This window comes from Dreissena polymorpha, chromosome 10 (genome assembly GCF_020536995.1).
Source record: "Dreissena polymorpha isolate Duluth1 chromosome 10, UMN_Dpol_1.0, whole genome shotgun sequence".
Taxonomy (NCBI): Eukaryota; Metazoa; Mollusca; class Bivalvia; order Myida; family Dreissenidae; genus Dreissena; species Dreissena polymorpha.
This window is the reverse complement of record NC_068364.1, coordinates 35,944,456-35,963,496: the sequence shown is the minus strand read 5'-3', so window position 1 is coordinate 35,963,496 and position 19,041 is coordinate 35,944,456. Positions and strand designations below refer to the sequence as shown.

Sequence of the window (19,041 nt, the reverse complement as noted above, 5' to 3'; positions counted from 1 at the left end):
CATTGGTCCTCCCTATTTTTACTGACCCCGGGACAACGGACCACCGATAGTGTCGAGCCCTGCCGTTCAGAGAAATAACTGCATTTCTGCATGAAAATACATGTAAATGTAGCCCTCTGTTCTCCAAATTCCAACCTTATATGCACCCAGATGCAGATTCAAAATCAAACTGCAACCATCCTATATTACTATACTACCGCTGGTTAACTGTACATAGACATGATTAATGAAATTTTCAGGTGCATTATTCCCATCAGGTGAATGATAGCTTAAGCAGTACAAGAATTCCTCTGCTGATTTACCCACAACAGGGTGCATGATTGCAGTAAAAGTGAAGATTTGTGTCGCGTTCTGAGAAAACTGGGCATAATGCATGTGCGTAAAGTGTCGTCCCAGATTAGCCTGTGCAGTCCGAACTTTCTGCTTAATGTTATTTTATAGTTTCAAGGAAGTCCCTCCTTACTGAAAATCTAGTTTAGGTGGAAAGTGTCGTCCCTGATTAGCCTGTGCATACTGCACATGCATTAAGCCCTGTTTTCTCAAAACAAGGCTCAATGACTCTGCTGAATTACCCAAGTAATGTAAATAAAATCCGACACGGGTGATTTAGACTTCTAATAATTAAAGGTATTAAAGGTGGTTTATTAGGAAAGGTACAGTGACTAAGAACTATTGCTAACATGTTTGTTTTGTTTATTCCTTTCAGTGTTAAGGATTAATTGAGCCTCGTTAAGGAAAAATTGGGCTTAATGTCTGTGCGTATAGTGTTGTGCTAGATTAATCAGGGACGACACTTTCCGATTAAACTGGATTTCGCTAATATAAGACATCCTTTCAACAAATATGATAAAAGCGTAAAGTGTCGTGCCTGATTAGCCTGTGTTGACTGCACAGGCTTATCAGGTACAAAACTTCACACACATGCATTAAACCCAGAAGGAGGCTAAAAGTATGACATATCTTGTCACAGAAGTCATGAATACCCTTGACCAACTCAGAAGCAAAATGAAAAAGACCATGTGCAAACAGCAAAAAACCAGAACAGCCTGCGAAAACTCGCAGTCTGTTCAGGTTTTATGCTGTTTGCTACTTATCAGTAACTTCTGGTTCGAAATGAAGCCTTTAAAACTTAAATACATTATTAGAAAGGACTTAAAATTTAATCCTTTGCATGCTGGGAAATTTGTTGTCTGCTAAAATGTCGTCTGCTGAATTTCTAAAATTAGCATTTTCTTCGATTTTTTTTCAAAGAATACTATCAGAATAGCAAACAGTTTGGATCCTGATGAGACGCCACGTTCTGTGGTGTCTCATCTGGATGCAAACTGTTTGCAAACGCCTTTAAAATTCAGTTCCTGCACTGAAAGGGTTAATTTGATTTTCTAAAGGACTTCAAACGTGTCAAAGTGCGTTTTTTACTGGTAATAAAGGCTTATAGACGCAATACTGACACACCTGACACTGTGAGTCATAATATGAAGCAGGTTGTTATAATCATGATGCAGAATTTCAGTGGCATAACGTTTGCAATTATTACAAAGAATAAGCAAAATGCACATGCAGAACTGCGTATTACATGGATAAAAAATTACAAGTCTGAAAGTTGTCATAAATTATAATGTTGACATTAGCAAATTTATTTTTTTTGTCAAATTTGGGGCTTATTACCGATCTCAAGAAGTGTATATTTTTTTCAATTGACTGCCTAAAATTTCCAAGATTTCCACAGAAAAAAATTATTTTAATCTCTACCTCCCCATCCAGCTGTACAAGTTGGACCATATTAATAAAATATTGAAAACACTTTTTCTCAGTGTTAAAGAATTTATAAGCAAAAACCACCACCATCAATTTGCCAATTTTAGTCAATACAACGCAATTTTTCCCAATCCAAAAGGGCCCTGACCCAATTCCAAAAATGGTGGGAAAAAAAACTTTGTCTGACAAGATTGTGTGCATGGACACTTACATGTATATATTAATGGACATAAAGACAGCCGGAAAAAACACACCAATTTATAGGGAATTTAAGTATAAAAGGAAGGAAATACTAAGACAAATTTACAGAGAATTTAACTAGTATGCACAAGCATACTAACAATGTTCTTTAGTATTTTGTCCCCTGCACAATTTGATCTTACAATGACATATTCAAACACAGGGTTGTTTGACTCCTTTTTTTTTAAATCTATTGAAATCCCTGATATACTAGTATATTAAACGTCTTCAGTACAGAAATTGTTTTTCAACTTCAATTGGACTTCTAATGCAGTAAAATACAACAAAATAAATAAAAAATTATATTTAGAAGAAGGGGTCTTAAAAGAATTATTACAATTCAAATAAAATAATGCATGATGGAGAGCAAAGTTTTCAAAAGTTGAACTGAATAAAACAGTTGTTTTAACAAGAACACGGCATTATATATAAGCGGGTGCCAACGCTCGGCTGTGGGTGCAGTTTTAAAATGAAAGCTTGTCAGAAGTGACCTTGACCTTTGACCTAGTGACCCAAAAATGGGTGTTATGTGTAGAACTCGTCAAGATGCATCTACATATGACTTGTCAAAGTTGTATGTGGAAGCACTCTGATTTTAAAGCCTATGTTAAGGTTTTAGCACGCAAGGACAGCGGATGGCTATGGCTATGACAATACCTCGGGTTTTCTCCGAAAACAGCCGAGCTAAAAATGACTGAAACCAACAATAACAGTCATAAGCTTCACTTAATCCTTTGCAAGCTGGGAAATTTGTCGTCTGCTAAAATGTGGTCTGCAGAATTTCTAAAATTAGCATTTTCTTCAATTTTTTTCAAAGAATACTATCAGAATAGCAAACAGTTTGGATCCTGATGAGACGCCACGTTCTGTGGCGTCTCATCTGGATCCAAACTGTTTGCAAAGGCCTTTAAAATTCAGCTCCAGCGCTTTAAGGGTTAATCTTTCATCTATGTATCATATAATGACATATATTGGACACGAAATGTGGCATTATCTGAGAAAATATCACATTTATGATGTATACATCGTTCCCAGTTTGAGGAAGCATACATCGATTCTTGTTACTTTTTATAGTAAACACTTGATCACAGCAATTTTTTTGCCCTGTTAGGAAAAGTACCAGTACCAGCCCAACTGGGGAAAAATTAGTGCAAAACCCTGATATTGGGAAAATGTGCATTGTAAAATCTTCATATTGGGAAATTAATGTATTTGTTTTTTGCTCCCACATACTTTAAAATTGAAAACTTGGTGTTGTTAAGTTGTCAATAATATATTTACTTAGGTTCAAGCCAAAGAGCTGCATAGGGAAACTAACTAAATGTTGCATTTTATTAAAAATAAAACAGATTACGTTGTTGTTGGAAACCTTCAATAGGGAATTATTTTGACAGCAATTGGGAAATTTTCCAATTGTGAGTGCAGTTTTTTGGTACTTTATAAAGGAAATAAAATCGCTATAATTACATACTATAATAACACTATATTCATCATCTATAGATCAAATATGAGACCAGAAATGTAGCATTATCTGAGTAACATATCAAATTTATGACGTAAACAACATACATTTGTAGCACTTATGAGGAAGCATGCATTCATTCTTGTTAATAGTAAACACTTGATAATTACATATCCTCATAAACACACTTCAAAATCATTAGGATCTGAAGATGAACAATTAACTCCTGTTTTCCCAGCTCAGATGGAAAGTGTAAATGGCTTTATGCAACCACATTATACACCAGAACATCATGACAGTTACACCAATCTATTTAGATTTAATGCAACCACATTAAACACCAGAACATCATGACAGTTACTCCAATCTATTTAGATTTAATGCAACCACATTATACACCAGAACAGCATGACAGTTACACCAATCTATTTAGATTTAATGCAACCACATTATACACCAGAACATCATGACAGTTACACCAATCTATTTAGATTTAATGCAACCACATTATACACCAGAACAGCATGACAGTTACACCAATCTATTTAGATTTAATGCAACCACATTAAACACCGAACATCATGACAGTTACACCAATCTATTTAGATTTAATGCAACCACATTAAACACCAGAACATCATGACAGTTACTCCAATCTATTTAGATTTAATGCAACCACATTATACACCAGAACAGCATGACAGTTACACCAATCTATTTAGATTTAATGCAACCACATTATACACCAGAACATCATGACAGTTACACCAATCTATTTAGATTTAATGCAACCACATTATACACCAGAACAGCATGACAGTTACACCAATCTATTTAGATTTAATGCAACCACATTATACACCAGAACATCATGACAGTTACTCCAATCTATTAGATTTAATGCAACCACATTAAACACCAGAACATCATGACAGTTACTCCAATCTATTTAGATTTAATGCAACCACATTATACACCAGAACAGCATGACAGTTACACCAATCTATTTAGATTTAATGCTGCTTGCTGCACATTAGTATCTAAGCCTTAGAAATAAAACCTTTAAAACTTAGATCTAGTAAGAAAGGTCTTAAATTAAATTTGTTTTAATTTTATTTTCTAAGGTACTACAAACCAGGGCCCTCAATCCATTTTAGGGGAAGCGGGTCGCTACCCATAGCAGGGGGAATTTTCGCGGCGTTTCCCTTTTTGGGGGATTTTTAGTTACTCTCTAATTATTACATTTGTACATGTTTGCACTATATTTATTGCTTATTTCATAATTAAGTATGTTTGAAAAGATTAAATTAAAATAGAATTGAGATATAATAATCATGAGACATATATCTATATTTATTTTTTTTTAAGGGGAATTTTTCCCCCAAAAAGGAGAAAAAAGTATACTTTTCAGGGGGGGAATGCGGCCGAATTTCGGCCGTGGATTTGACAGATTGAGGGTCCTGCAAACAAATTAAAGTGCATATCTGATGCCTGAGGTAAATGGTTAAGACTGTTTTCACAACACAAGTTCATTCTTTGCTACTCTTCAATTTTCGCTGAAGGCTGATGCCTCTTGGCTTATGCCCAAACAGTTGCTCCACACTCATGCTATTGCAATTATGTACACCTTGAATCAACAAATCAACAGCAATAAAACATGTAGGAATCTAGCTTTTCTGCACAGAAACTGAAAGACACACTGTAAAGCTTAGCTGTCGCTATGAAAGCATGTTTGGTAACCGTGATTTTTTTGCCCAAAATTACAGCCTTTTACGGGCTGTTTCTCAAATTGCAAAAAGTAACATTTTTTTCAAAAAAATCGTACTAAAATCCCCCTCCCCCAAAAAAGCCAAACTTTTCCATTAAACTCAATAAATGGTTTATTGAGTTTATTTTGTGTGTGTGCGTACCTTTTGTGATCTTTAGATTTACCTCTACCTGACATGGCTTGCAACAAATACAGTACACTCCACGCGTTTTCCCCAAAAAACGCGCTCCCTCCGCGGGTTTTTTCTGCTAGCGAGTGTTCACGCGGCGTTGGAAGAGCGAGGTGAACTCGATAAAACGCTCGGCGTTACGCCGCGTTCGCTAATTCCCGCGGCGTGTATTACTTTAGGCTAGTCGGTAAATGCAGACACTTTCCGTTCTTATCAGTGATCGCCGCGCAACGCCGCGTTAGCAGTGTGCTACTGGGCATGCCAAAAAATAAAAACATTGTTATAATAAATTGTTTAAATACTGTAGTACATGTATAAAAAAGATAATTGTATAGAAAATTAATACGTATAAAAATTATTTTTTTTAATTCACAGGTACGTCTACAATATGAATTAGTCTAATATAATACATTTGACTAATTAATATTTAATCATAACACATATGACACAAGAATAAATGTTCCGTTAAATTTCCAAATGAGAATAATAATTCGTAATCCGAAACACACTAAGATTTTTAATTGTTAACACGACGTTTACAAATGCTTCCAATATACAGTCATGTATATTTCCCGACAAAAGCGCGCGAAAATTATGCTGCAATGTACAAGGTCAAGGTACAATGTATACTCCTGCAAAGCGTGCGTGTATTGATTTTTTTTATACAAACTTTGTAGCGCAGAGAACATTGAATTTTGTTGATTTCGGTTAAAAGTTTCTTTGGTATTTATTAACGAAATTATATCGCGAATAAGTTGATATTTCCTCTAAAATAATTTCAAATTGAACACGCCGAATCTTTATCGTTACGGTATTTTAGTAGCGTAATTATTTTAACACTAATTGTATAGTTAACTGATTAAAGAAGACATCTGGGTGGAACTGGATTTTAAGTGTTTGACGTTATGAAAACACGCAAAGCTTGTCTACTGACCTATTGTGTAGACTGCTGTCTGCGGTGTTTTGACAAAAGGGATTAACATGTGTGAATGTCACTTTGCCGATTTGGTCCATAATTACTGGTAAACATTGTTTAGAATGTCGACGCAACAAGAATACAACTGTGAATATTAAATGCAATTATCAACTCAATAGTTACCACCTTTTAGCAATCAATGGAATAACCTACAAACAAAGAGAAAATCAATGCAATAGCGAGCAGAGAATTGACTTTGTTCCGACAATTAAAACCATTCCTTATGCATTCGTTGAACGTGTTTACTTGAGTAAGTTATGCCTGTTGACAGGAAGCGGCTTTTCTTTGATTACGTCAAACTGTCAATTCACACAGATTTGCGAGATTTTTAGGGTCCTTGGTCATTTGTATACATGTTCAGTATAGAAAATCACATGCTAACATGAAAACTTTGGATTAAATTATCAAAATAAAAACAATGTTGCAAACTGTGTTTATATTAATTGGTAAGTATTAGTTAAAAGACGACGTTTTGTGTGTCGTAAATCAACGAGTTTTCTATACAACAACAACAACTACTTCTACAACCACGTCGGGATCGATCTATCTTGGTTGTTTTTTTTTTTTTGTAAATATTATACTACATGTACATGTATGTACTTGTAATAAATGTAATTTTATTTGAAAATCAGGAAGTCAAACAAAATTAAATTGATCGTTATCTCGTAAAACGCGGAGTTTCCCCCGCGTTGCCAACGCCGAGGGCCGCCGCGTTGGCTTATCAGTTTTGCCGATCGTTAACCGCCGCGTCCAAAATCATGCAAACGCCGCGTATAGCGGGATTTTCTTAATCTCCCTCCAGGTCGAAACCCGCGGAGTATGGAGGGAAATTGGGGAAAACGCGTGGAGTGTACTGTAAGATGTAAGAGACACATTAACCCTTTGTATGCTGGGAAATTTGTCGTCTGCTAAAATGTCGTCTGCTGAATTTCTACAATTAGCATTTCTTTGAATTTTTTTTCAAAAAATACTATCAGAATAGCAAACAGTTCGGATCCAGATGAGACGCCACATTCCAAACTGTTTGCAATGGCCTTCAAAATTCGGTTCCCGCACTGAAAGAGTTATACTCCTACAAACACTGATTCTTCTGCTCAATTAAACAAATGAGGAAAGAAGAACACAAAACAGACAGGTGATCACTTACATATTGTGATCATGAACCCTTTACCACTTAGATACATATTTTCACGCATTTGTATTGCCTGCGAGTAACTTTCAGGCTGTTCTGGTTTTATGCTGTTTGCACATAGCCATTTCCACTCTGGCTCTGATAGGGAAAGGGTTAACGGTAGAATCCACATCTTTTATCTTAAAAGGTACAACGACAAAGGAATTAATAGAGGTCTAATTGCAAGCGAGTTGAATGGGAAGTCATTGGTTCGATTCCCAATAAGGGGGTGTTCTTTCGATCTCGCCAATACATTTAGACACCCAAGTACTGGTTCCCCACAGGAAATGGACTCGAGAGCTTTCCAATCAGCCTAAAGCTTTTGATACAATCGAGCTAAATGAAGATAGCTAAAAACACTGATATGAGCCGTACTCTTGGTAAACAGGGCTTAATGCAAGTGCATTTAAGTGGCGTCTCAGATAAGCCTGTGCAGTCTCCATTTTTAAACCACACCCTTTTTAACCCTTTCAGTGCGGGAACCGAATTTTGAAGGCCTTTGCAAACAGTTTGGATCCAGATGAGACGCCACAAAACGTGGCGTCTCATCAGGATCCAAACTGTTTGCTATTCTGATAGTATTCTTTGAAAAAAAAATCGAAGAAAATGCTTATTTTAGAAATTTAGCAGACAACATTTTAGCAGACGACAAATTTCCCAGCATGCAAAGGGTTAAATCCCCATATACAGAGTACTGGTTCTACCCAGGAAACAGATTTGAGAGCATTCCAATAAGCATTAGGCTTTCCATGCAATAAAGCTAAAGTAAATAGGTTTAAAACTCAGTCACTTACAAAGAACAAAGTTAACAATCTATTGATTTTTCAAAACAAGATGGCCTGAAAGGGTCACCTGAGTTACAAAAGAGCTGGCCTGTTCTGTGCAGCCCAAGATATCATTAGAACAAAATTAATGTTCTGACCTGCAAGTTTTATGAAGAGTGAACTATAAATGTAACTTTTAGAGTTTTTAATATAGCTGTATAAGGATATAAGGATTGTGCTCAGGTGAGCTAAAACAAGTCACCAAGCCCTTTGGAGACCCGCTAGCATTTTTTAGTTTGGCTAAATCCCCTAGACATTGTTTTGCTATGGAGAGCATAGCAATTGAAAATGTACACAACTATAGATGAAAGAAATAACCATCAAATTAAATCAAATTAACCTAACCACATCATGAACAGTCAGTGGCTACTAGCTTATAATGAACATCAGGAACAAATTAACTCAGCAAAGCTTGAAAAATCCAAGCATTATTCGATTGACCAATTTGGTCGCCATTGATAACATTTTCCATTATTCAAATGAGATCACATGAGATACATGTAAGGGTGGACTAGTTGAGCCCGAATAACAAATTACTACACAAGATTAGGAAACAGTATCAGGGATTACAATTGAAGCAGGGAAACAGTATCAGGGATTACAATTGAAGCAGGGAAACAGTATCAGGGATTACAATTCAAGCAGAATCCTGCTTTTTTAACCCTTTGCATGCTGGGAAATTTGTCTTCTGCTAAAATGTCGTCTGCTGAATTTCTAAAATTAGCATTTTCTTCGATTTTTTTTTTCAATAATACTTTCAGAATAGCAAACAGTTAGGATCCTGATGAGACGCCACGTTTTGTGGCGTCTCATCTGGATCCAAACTGTTTGCAAAGGCCTTCAAAATTCGGTTCCCGCACTGAAAGGGTTAAGAAAGCATTTTGAAATACATGTATTTTAACTTGCGAGTCCTTCAATTTCAAATTATCTGCCTAGCAACATTCTGATGCAAATAGAACCAGGATGCTAACTACGTGTATATTAAATATAATTTCATAATTTTTTTTTTTTTAAAGCATATCTTTCAAATTTATACTAGGAAAAACATGCAGAGCCTTTCACAATATGCAACAAAAATAACTCTGGACTTTAGTATTTTGACCCCAAGAAATTACATATGACCATCATTTTGAACATCACTGTCATTGGGATGGTCAGAAAGATGTACTGGACTGCCTTCAAGGTCATTGGGATGGTCAGAAAGATGTACTGGACTGCCTTGCGCATCGCTTACATATTCAAACAAGACTATTGCCAAGCAATATTATGTAAGCTACCGGCTCCACCATTGTCAGAATTTTATTTTATTTATTGCCATAGCAACCTGCATTTTTTACGTAGGAACAAAATGAAACGACATGCATAATTTCCATATTGCCATCTATTCATGTTTCAAGTTTCATGAAAAAATATGAAGAACTTTAAAAGTTATCGCAGGATCCAGAAAAGTGTGACAGACAGACTGACAGACTCACAGACGCACAGAGCGCAAACCATAAGTTCCCTCCGGTGAAACCGGTAGGGGACAATTAAGCCTGAGTATATGGAACATAATCTGACGCATTTTAATTGAAATTGAAATTACATGCATTTTAATTGGACAGTTTTAATAAATGTTTAAAATAATTTTATTCTTAAATATATCAGCCTGTAAACTATTCAACTAAATTACTGTAAAGATAATTAATACATGTCTTTTTTAAGCTTAGTACTAATTGAACTGTATACATAATTAGTTCCTGGGGCATCACTATGCCTTGAAGCGATTGCATAAAATACTATATGTAAACTTGGGGCATACATTTATTTGTGTACAACAAATCAATATCCTTAAAAGTTGAATACCTAGTTGTAACCACATGTCTTGCACACATATGTACATGTAGGGTGCTACTTACATTTGTATATGTAATGGACATGGTCAATTGCTGATCAACTTTATGTTTATGGTTCAAATCATAATATACATAACCGGTTTTTGCTTATAATTATTCTAAATTTGTAACATCAATCATATAAATATAAGTTTTTTTATTTTTTTTTATAACTACTTCTCCAAAACAAATAAAAGGAAAAAAATCTTTTAAATATTAATACACTATTAATAGACCGTTCCATAATCGATAAATTGACCGCCGCCATATTGTCAGTCACGTGACTGTCCGCCATTACACTGCTGCTAACTTGTGCGAGTCTGCGATTCCAAAAGCCAAAGACGTATAGAATACCCGCTTCACCGTTGTCGGATAAATAAATCACTTAATGAATTAATGTGAGGCGATTATCACATTTTTGTTGTTTAAATGATTGTTTGAAGTTGAGATTGATTGTTACAAATAAAATGTTTAAAATGCTTTCGTGTATTTGTTTTTTATCTGTAATCAAGTGGTAATCATCGGCGAAAATTTGCCGGTTCAGTCGCTCATACTATGTCTTTGATTAGACTTGTTACTTTTAACGTTTCACAAACAATTCTCGCATGTATTGTTGTGTTGATTTTAATAGCCGCAACATCAAGCAGATTATATTTTAATTAATACTTATAAAAGATTATCGCGCAATTAATTACCGCTAATTGTTTGTAATTGATCTCATTTGGTAAAAATCTACATTCCACAATCATTACATATTATATTAAGTATGATATTTTTGATACGCCTTCCATTATTTTTCTTGTTCTTACTGATATCAGAGATAAAAAATTGTGGTTTGGATTTATATTTATTTTTTTAGATGGAATTTTGTCACGTTAAAAAACGAGCTTTTTATCATGAGAGAGTGATATTGATCTTGACGACCTTTTATGTGATTATTCGGAAGATGAAGAGAATGCGATCTATGTGATATATCTATATTTTCATCTTTGAATCATTTAACAGCTATAAAGCTAAAAATACTAAAAATTGTATTTTATAGGTCTTTGAAGTAACGCAAAACATATGGATAACGACACCAAATGTTTAGTCAATAAATCCACACAAACAATCTCCGATAAAAAAACACCAAAATAATATTTCAAAAATATATTATTAAGCGCCAAACGAATTTATTAATACATTTATTTGCAACTTTAAAAACGCGGCATAAGCATCAAATTAAAGATTATCTGAAGACTGAAAGGCCGACAATTTGACACAAAAAAGAGCTCTATGCATAAGCCGTAATTTTTTTTGCAGAAAAGCTTCAATAAATTACAATAGTTATACATCTAATTATAAAAATTTAATTATCAATGGCATGAGTACGCTAGTGTGATAAATAAATGAGTGTTAGAAAGTGTAAGGAGTGCTTTAAAAATAAACATACTACAAAGCCATATTAAAAGCAAAGGACACGACAGTATTTACATGTAATTTTCATTTGATGGGTTTTGTACAAAGAATGACGCTATTGAGGAATATTAACATACAACTGAAAAAACACAACTTCATATGATGCAAATTGAACTGTGTACTCATGTATATTGAAAACTCGTTACTAGTGAGTATGAGTGAGACATATCTAACATTTTAACACACATATATTTATATACATATATATATTTTTTTTAAATATTTTTTACCTCTGTTTGGTGTCAAATGTAATTTATTGTTTTATGATATCGTTCGTGCATTGCCGTAACATCAAATCTGCATACGGAATGACGTAGTTTTAATTAACCGATACCCGCTAAATACGTTAAATGTTTTATTTTTATATATTTTTTTTAATACTTTACTTTTCATAAATTAAACGGGCTAGTATCTTTACGGTGTACAATTTCTGACATTCTATATTGGACATAACTTTTAATTTGTAAAATATGTAACATATCTTATTTACGCAACTGTTAAGTATGTCGGAGGTAAATTATCTTACCTAATGACTGCTTAATACTACCAGGAAGATGAGACATGGTGGCATCATCAATTGTGTTTAATGACCAGACTGTCATCTGCCACCCAGTGTGGTTTATAACACCATGTGGTTAGTTAAGTCTGGACAATATCTGATCAAAACGAGATAATCGGATTATGCAGAACAAAGGGGCAATTAAACACTGGAATGCAAAGGCATACACGATCTAAAGATTGATGCAAATAATCAAATGAAAAATATTGCATTTAATTTAATTAAATGCTTTTTTTAATGTGTCAATGTGTTAGTTTTCCAAGACAACCAAGACCATGTAATGACGGCCTTAGAATTTAGAAAGAAATTCATCCGTTGAATAATCGGTGCTCACTTATATATGTTACCGATTGTTAAGCAGCAGTGTAATGGCAGACGCGGAGAGAATTCAGGGGAGATAATTATGTAATGACTAAATTATGGAACGGTCTATATCAAAGTTTATAATATCAAAATATTATTTGTATTATAATTATTGTAAGTTGAGCATAACAAACAGTGGCTTATATTTGCCAGTCCAAATTCATTTCTTGATATCAAATATTAATTCAATATTTGCGTACAAATGAAATGATGAACTTTCAACCCCTTTAAGCCACATGCTGTTCTTTAATGAAACATACACAAAAGAAATAAGCCTGGAGGAAAAAATGCCAACACATCATTACAAACAAAACAAGCTTCATTTAACTGCCCATTTACCTTTAAGATCGTCTTTCTCCGCGATATACGGGGGTGATGCGCAAGTCACCGTTTGTAAACAAACCCATAATGTCAGCATCAGCATCCAAAACAGGTTTCTTATGCAACGCAGCATATTCACTTTTGAACACTTCACACAAAGAATCCCATAAGAAATACCACCAAGCTTTGCGTTTTAGCAATAAATCAGGCGTCTTTGTTGTCATGCGAGTTGCATTCACCTTTTATTTCAACATTGTTTCGTGCTATAAAACCATTCATTTTGTTCCATTAGCAAAACATGCGTAACATTTTGAGTAAGGCCGCTTATACTCACGACAAGAAATAATAATAATAATAAATTCCACTATGACAAAGTAAATATCGCTAAAGTATATGTTTTCCCTCAACTTCACATAATTTATTAAAGAACAGGTGTTGTTCAGCGCTATGTCTTTATGAGTTAATAAACTGCTGTTGCTAATATCATTGAAAATCAATAATTCTTTGGTTGCTACGGTTAGCTCCCTTGTTGTAACTTTCTTTGTTTTAAATGCACGGTTACTTCCCTTAATGCCAGATGTTTTCCAATATGGTTTTATGCATGAGAGCTCATGCAAATCATGGGATGTGAACAGTTAAAAGTCCACTTAATAATCAGGAGTAATGGAGCAATTTTGAAGATTTAAGTGCACTCTTTAAGATATAAACATATCATCATCATAATAATAAGATGAATAATAATTATTATTTGAATTATAATTATTGTCATCATTATTACAAGTTTTATTATTATAATGAGTATTATTATAATTATAAATATTATTAGCTGTGTTATTATAATTATTTTATATTTTATTATTATTATTATTATTATTATTATTATTATATTAATTATTATTATTATAATACAAATAATAATTATTATTATTATTTATTTTGTATAAGCTGTATTATTATTAGTATTACTATTATTATTATTATTACACAGCTCACTATGACAAATCTTGCTTATAATTAGTAGGTATTAAAGTTTTATTTGTTAAGGATGCTATTTATTTATTGAATAAGAAAAATCCTTACAATCAAGCTCTTTGCTACACCTTACAATAATTCTCGGTAAAACTTGAGTTTGGCCTTTAATGTTGTAATTGACAAAAAAATAATAATTGTAAATTGATCTAAACAGCGCAGATCATGCGATGAATTACAGAACCCTTTAAACACATTCTGCTCACCAAATTCGAGGTAATAGCAAAATAAATTTTAAGTCCTGCAGACTGTTGAAAACAAAAGTTTAACGAGTGCAGGTCTAACAAATTTTTAACAATGAAAATTTTTAAAAATAATGCTAATCCAGTGAACAAGGACAGCAAAAGCTGTGACGACAGGGAAAAAAATGTCATACAATAATATATGTGTGGGTAACTATGTAATGAGAATGTTAAATGTACAAGGCCGCATATGAAAGCAATTTCCTATAACACAGTTATGCCATTATTGTTGTTATGATCATGAGATAAAAGGTCATCCATGCATGTACTCACCTACGCAGTGTTTTCCATCGCTTTTCAGACGCCCAAATCGACATTGGCAGAATGGATTGCCATAAAGGTCTGTTTGACACAGGTCTTCGCAACCAAAATTATCGGCATAGCATTTATGCAGCATGCAATTGTTGCTATCTGCAGCCACCGCGATGATCCCCATCGGCTGGCGTTCCAGGTTCTTTCGTAGCCAGACAATTCCAGAACCGTCGTATTTGTTTGCTCGTATGACAGCTCGAAGCATCCAGTCAGTCCAAAAGAGGTAGTCTGAGTAGACGACGAGGCCGAACGAGTGCTGAGGTATTGCGGTGATTATCACCTGGAATCAGAAACGAATAGATTTGTTAATCAGGTTCAGTGTTGTTTTTTGGTCAAATATCAGGAAGTTATTCCGCCCCATTGCCAATGTCAGCAAGTATTTATTTTTCTCAAACAACTGCCTACAATTCTCAGTTCAAGGCTTCCAAAAAAATACAACATTAAATAAATAAAATGCAAGAGTTATAAAAATTACCGTAAAAGGTTGTGTATAAGGCGCACTGTTTTACCCCAAAATTTCATTTTTAAAACTTGATGCGCGTTATGCACAACTACAGCCATGCCAAGGCATTTTTTCCCTGTCAGTAAGCCAGTTGCGGTAATTCTCAACATTCTGTTCCCCGGTGTAAGTGTAACTATGTTAATAATAGTGTTATATTTACGATCTGAATAAGATGGACAAACATTATGAAGTTAACATATATTTCTATCTTTTTCAGGTATGTACAGAGCATTGAAATCAAATAAATTTGAAAAAGAGAATGAAAAACAAGGAAGCCATTTTTATTTAAATGTTATTGTTTTCCCACAATATTATACCCTACTGTACTAGGGTTACTAAATTTATTTTGGGGCACTTGTTGATTTACAATAGTATGTCTGCAAGGTCTTTCTCGATACATTTATGATTTTTTTTCCTGTTTTTCAAATGTGTTAATAAAATTGATGTTGTGTTTGTTTACACGTTTTCATACGTCTTGTCAAGATTGAGCATGTGATTATTGAGCAATTTGCGTCACCTGTCAAGTTTTGTGAAGCTGGGCTATTATCAAAACATGCAAACCGGCAAACGGCTTCACACCTCCATTGTTTGTTTATCGCAGGTAATGTCGTAATGGTGTTGAGAAGTATGAGTCGTTAAAGTCTCCTGTCAATTGTAAACACTCGAAAAGAACGCATGAAATCGGCAATGTAAATAAAACGCGCAGTTGTGAATTAGTCATGCATGAATAACCACGTAACAATACCAATCGATAATGTCAGTTTCTTATTTATAACTAATCCATCTGTTATGTGTACTCCTCCACGAAAAAATCGCGGACAGTTACGTCGGAGACATATGATGAAAACCTTAATGGTATCCTCGTGGAAAGTGTGCATTTCATGCATAATTCATTTAAATCCAAACATTTATTAATTTATACGCATATGATTTTTTTTTAAACACACACAAACTAGTTGTATCGTTATTGTCTTTAAAACAATTAATAATTGAAGCAATAAAAGAACACGTAAGATCAGCAATGTAAATATAACGATTTTCAGTTAGCCTGCGGTACGAAACTTTTCCCCCGATTTTTTTGCTCCAAAAACCTTTTTCCCGATTGTTTAGCTTAAAAAAAGTAGATACGCGTTATACATAAATGCGCGTTATACACAGCGTTTTATGGTAATTAACCTTTGCAGCTGTATGGGTTAAACCTTAGTAAATATAAGTTAAACAAGAGATGTGTTTGTCAGAAACACAATGCCCCCTACTGCGCCGCATTGAAATAAAATTTCTATTTATCATTTGGCAGGTATAGAAATCATCTTCCTTTAAAGGTTATTACTTCCCTTAAATTTTGTCCAATCCAACTGGGAGGGGGGGGAAGGGTCTCACAGTCAATTATGACCATGTCAGACATCACTGACAACCAAGGCCTGTGGTTTAAAAGAGCTCATAGCCAGAGTTGTCATGTATCTATGGACATAAGTCCACAGGGAACATCAAAGAAATTATAGTTATATCATTTAAAAAAAAAACTTTGACAAATCAATCATTGGGGTTATAAATAATCAAAATAATAAATCTGTACAGTAACTGTGAAAAGAACTTCAATTCTTGGTAAGGAAATATATAATATGAGATTTATAATTATCTAAATTACTTCCCTTGAAAATAATTGTCTGTAACAAATGTCTATGTTTAGTAGCAAATAATTAAAAGCCACTACCGTGACTGTAGATTCACCACTCAAAATGTGCAGCTCCATGAGATACACATGCATGCCAAATATATTAAGTGGCTATGTTCAATATTGAATAATTGTCTCCCTTTTTAAAGCTTATTACTTCCCTTAAATCTGTATTTTTTACCGTAGACCGTAAAGGATGACCCTGACCTTGACCTTTTACCACAATGTGTTTGTCAGAAACACAATGCCGCCTGCTTTGATTTATTTAACAAAAATATATACGTGGGCAGGTCAGATAATTATGTCCATTTAAAGCTTATTACTTCCCTTGACTTTGTTTTTTCGACCCTATACCTTGAAGGATGATGTTCACCTTGAAATTTTACCACTCAAAATGTGCAGCTCCATGAGATACACATGCATGCCAAATATCAAGGTGCTATCTTCAGTATTTAAAAAGTTATGGCTAATGTTAAAGTTTTTTTCGGACGGACGGACAGACAAACTGACTGACGGACAGTTCAACTGCTATATGCCATCCTACCGGGGGCATAAAAACTTGTTTATCAATTTCGAAGTATTTGTTAGCAAAAAAATAATGCACACATTTTCCCATTTTAGTGAAAAACGATTTTACCTAATCCTAGGCACCGTCCGCTTCCCCAAAATGGTGAAAAAGTAATGATGTCAACCCTCTCTCCCACAAACTTTCAGCCAAATAATAAATATGTGAAATTTTAAACAAATGTTTTAATATCACATGACACTATTACCTTTTACAATTTATCATAGTTAAAAAAACAACCAGGTTTACATCTCTAAATATGGGATTAAAACTGTATATAATAAGTCTTCTTTTTTGTGTTTTTTGTCCTTACTTTCCCAATTTTTAAAACAAAATTTCATGCACATCTCTCTTTTTGTCCCATCCTCATAACATTATCTAAACTATTATTAAAATTAACAAATTAATATTTATAAATCTCAATTTCTCAACAATTTCGTATGCAAACAAAATATGAGCCTTGTTCTGGGAATAAAGTGTCATCCCAGATTAGCCTGTGCAGTCCGCACAGGCTAATCAGGGACGACACTTCCCGCTTTAATGGTATTTTAAGTTTGAATGAAGTCCCTCCTTACCGAATATCAAGTTTAAGCGGAAAGTGTTGTCCCTGATCAGCCTGTGCGGACTGCACAGGCTAGTCTTGGACGACACTTTATGCGCATGACTTAAGCCCAGTTTTCTCAGAACAAGACGCATATGCCCAAAGTGCTGTCCCAGAATAGCCTGTGCAAAATGATCAGGGACAACAATCTCCGCCTACATTGGATTTTTGTATAGAAATCTTCCTTTAAACAAATAATTCCATAAAAGCAGAAAATATTTTCAATGATTAGCCAGTTAAGACTGCACAGGCTTATCTAGGACTGTACATACATGCATTGAACCCCATTTTACCAGATTGAGGCTCATACGTGAACAAAATACAATCCATACTTCTCTATTTGTCCCGTCCATATTGCATCGCTCAATCTTGTCCAGCCTCGCGTCCGACCAGTAGAGCTTCTTAGCGAGGTGATCGATCGTGAGGCCGTTGGGGGTCAGAATGTCCTCCACTATCACGTCCTCCATGTTGTGACCTTGAAGATTTGACCTCTGGATGCGAGGTTTCTCGTTGTTCCAGTTTGTCCAGTAGATTAACCTGAAAGATACAGAAATATTAGGTTAGTGCATAGTGAAACAAGTATCGTTGAAAAAGATGGATGCTCCCCTTGTTTTACCTTGAGAAAATCTATTTTTAGCCTTGGTGACCTTGACCTTGACCCCAGTGACCTCAAACCGCATCAAAAGGTAGAGGTCCATGCAAGGTACCCACATGCCAAATATGTTAGAGATCGGTAAAATATTGAAGGCGCTATAAGAAAAATGGTAACAAAAGTGTGACGGAAAATCTATTATAAGCCTCTGTGACCTTAACCTTGACCCCAGTGACCTCAATCCTCATCAAAAGGTAGAGGTCCATGCAAGGTACCTACATGCCAAATATGTTAGAGATCGGTAAAATATTGAAGGCGCTATGAGAAACTGTTACAAAAGTGTGACGAAAGGAAGGAAGTTAGAAAGGAAAAAATGGCAACTATATGCTCCTTGAAAATTTTCGGGGAGAATAAAAATGTTAAATGAATCAGGGGTAGGACTTGGGTCAAATTTCAGTAGAAGGTATAAAGGGGAAGTTGCTTTAAAGGTATTTTTTGTTTATTTACAGACTTGAACATTAGAGCCAAATTAATGTCTCCTCGTTCTTAGAACAAAGCCAAGTTCGCAAACCAGGGGCGA

At 34.6% G+C, this 19,041-nt stretch overlaps 1 protein-coding gene across 4 annotated transcripts in view; it reads right to left on the bottom strand.

Annotated features, from left to right (window-relative positions):
* LOC127848190 (prolow-density lipoprotein receptor-related protein 1-like) overlaps window positions 1-19,041 on the bottom strand; it is a 188,257-nt gene that overhangs the window by 123,715 nt on the left and 45,501 nt on the right. For all 4 annotated transcript variants that reach the window (XM_052380489.1, XM_052380494.1, XM_052380490.1 and 1 more), the window contains exons 24-25: window positions 18,202-18,406; window positions 14,488-14,806 (exon numbers count right to left, since the gene is read on the bottom strand). In XM_052380489.1, coding sequence (XP_052236449.1) covers window positions 14,488-14,806; window positions 18,202-18,406 — 524 coding nt within the window. The remainder of the gene's footprint in view (window positions 1-14,487; window positions 14,807-18,201; window positions 18,407-19,041) is intronic.